Below are 1,899 nucleotides of genomic sequence, written 5' to 3' on the forward strand. Positions count from 1 at the left end.
CCCGGCTAGGGTGACCTGGCAATGTTAGTGGCAGGAAGTGAGTCCTGAGACTCACCTGGCAGAGTGTGTCACCCCTCTCCACTCCTCCTCGCAGTCCACCCTCTCAGTCGGAGGCGCTGCCACNCTCACAGCCCATCCTCCGTCCCTGCTGAGCTTCTGCCCGCTCCCCCAGCTCAGTTCCTACTTGCCTCTTTCTCACAGGAAACAGGGACATAGCGGGCATTGGTGACAGTAAGCTCCTCACTCCCTGGGCTTGCGCGACGGATCTCACACTCGCCCCCTTGTCCCTTGCGGGGCCCAGTAGCTAGCAGGTCTCGAACGGTCTCATTGTAGATCTCTACGTAACTCGCCACAAAACTGTATGTCCAGCCCTGGCCGCTCATCTCCTGGGCCACAGAGAACAGATGCCGCATGGCCCGAGGGATCAGCCCTTCCAATTGGGGGTCTCCCCTAGGCCCTCCTTCCATAGTGAAGGTCTTGCCACTGCCTGTCTGTCCATAGGCAAAAATGCACACAGGGTAGCCATCCAGTGCTGACTGGACAAGCATGGCGATCTCTTCAAACACTTCCTCCTGCTTGCTTCCCGGCGGGAACACCCGATCAAAGGAGAAATCATGGCGGAGAGTGGGTGCAGGGGCCCCAGTCAGGGTGGAGCGCCGATCATCAGATCGTGAGAGGCTAAGGCCAGTCGGGGGATCAGAGGGTCCAGCAGGGCCAGGAGGAAACACGAGGAAGCCAGGAGATGGAGTGGATTCCCCTTCAAGGACAGGGCGTACACGGCAGAACACCCGGATATTGCCCTTCAGTTCCTGCAGCTGGTTGTGGAGTCGCCGCCGCTCCATCTCTAACCCATAGAGCCGGTCTCCTTGCTCAGCCAGCAAGGTCACCTGGGCTTCAGTCTTCTGCCGAAGACACAACACCTCTTCTTGGCTGCTTGACAGAGCTGCTTCTGAGGCCTGAAACCTCCTCTGTTTAGAGCAGACAGACAGAGGGTGGGATGCAACAGTTAGAGCAAGTCTTGTGCCAAGGTGGGGCACATGGACTTCGCAGTCTGGGAAAGAAAGAGGATAAGAAAATAGGGGGCGAGGGTGTGTGTGTCCCACGGACTTCAGAGATCTCACAGTGATCTTGCACTTGATGTAAAAGCAGAAGGACCTAAGTTAAAATCCCTAGTGTACTTGTAATCCCAGAGCTGAGGATCAGAGGCGGGAAGATCCCGGGACCTGGTAGGTAAGGGGGGCATGCTCTTCCCAAGTGCCTGAGAAGCAGCCACACCACACCACACAGCCGCCTTGCACTCAGTAGAGCTCACACACATGGTAAGAGGGAGGGAGGGGAGAGGGCAGCAGTGTGAGAAGCTGCTCAGGCCCAGTGGACTCTGCTGCAGCGAGAGGAGCACAGGCCTTCTGAGGCTTCAGGGGAGCCCGAGGGAGGGAGCGAGTGTGGCCCTTGCTAGGGAGGGTCACCTGTGCGGCTGGCCTTACCTCCTGCTCCTCCAGCTGGGTGCTCAGTGTGCTCCGCTCCTCCTGTAACTGCAGCCGCTCTCTCTGAAGCTCCTGAAGCAGCCTTTCCCTGGTACCCAGACTTTCCTCCAGCTCCAAGACACGGGCACTCAGCNTCTCCAGCCTCTGCTGGTCCTGCTCAGCTTGGCTGCGTACACTGGCCAGCTCCCCTTCCAGGGTGCTCTGCTCTGTCCCCAGGGTCGTGGCTTGCTCCTGGACCTCTCTGAGTTGCTCCTGAAGACCCCGGTTCTCCAGTTCCAGCGTTTGAGTCTTCTCCCGATAGCGTTTCAACTCTTCATTGAGGTCACACAACTGGCCCTTCAGGTCCCAGGCAGGGCGTTTGCCAGGTCTCTTCCCTACCACCACAGGAGCAGTGGATGCTAACATGGGCACACAA

General features: G+C 58.5%; 1 protein-coding gene across 1 annotated transcript in view; it reads right to left on the reverse strand.

Moving 5' to 3' along the window:
- Positions 1 to 35: 35 nt before the first annotated feature.
- Positions 36 to 1,899, reverse strand: part of LOC110284026 (kinesin-like protein KIFC1) — a 4,913-nt gene continuing 3,049 nt past the window's right edge. The window contains exons 5-6 of the mRNA XM_021149587.2: positions 1,485 to 1,894; positions 36 to 968 (exon numbers count right to left, since the gene is read on the reverse strand). Of these exons, the coding sequence (XP_021005246.1) occupies positions 174 to 968; positions 1,485 to 1,894 (1,205 nt within the window). The 3' untranslated portion in view covers positions 36 to 173. The remainder of the gene's footprint in view (positions 969 to 1,484; positions 1,895 to 1,899) is intronic.

The sequence above is a fragment of the Mus caroli genome, chromosome 17 (assembly GCF_900094665.2).
Source record: "Mus caroli chromosome 17, CAROLI_EIJ_v1.1, whole genome shotgun sequence".
Lineage (NCBI taxonomy): Eukaryota > Metazoa > Chordata > Mammalia > Rodentia > Muridae > Mus > Mus caroli.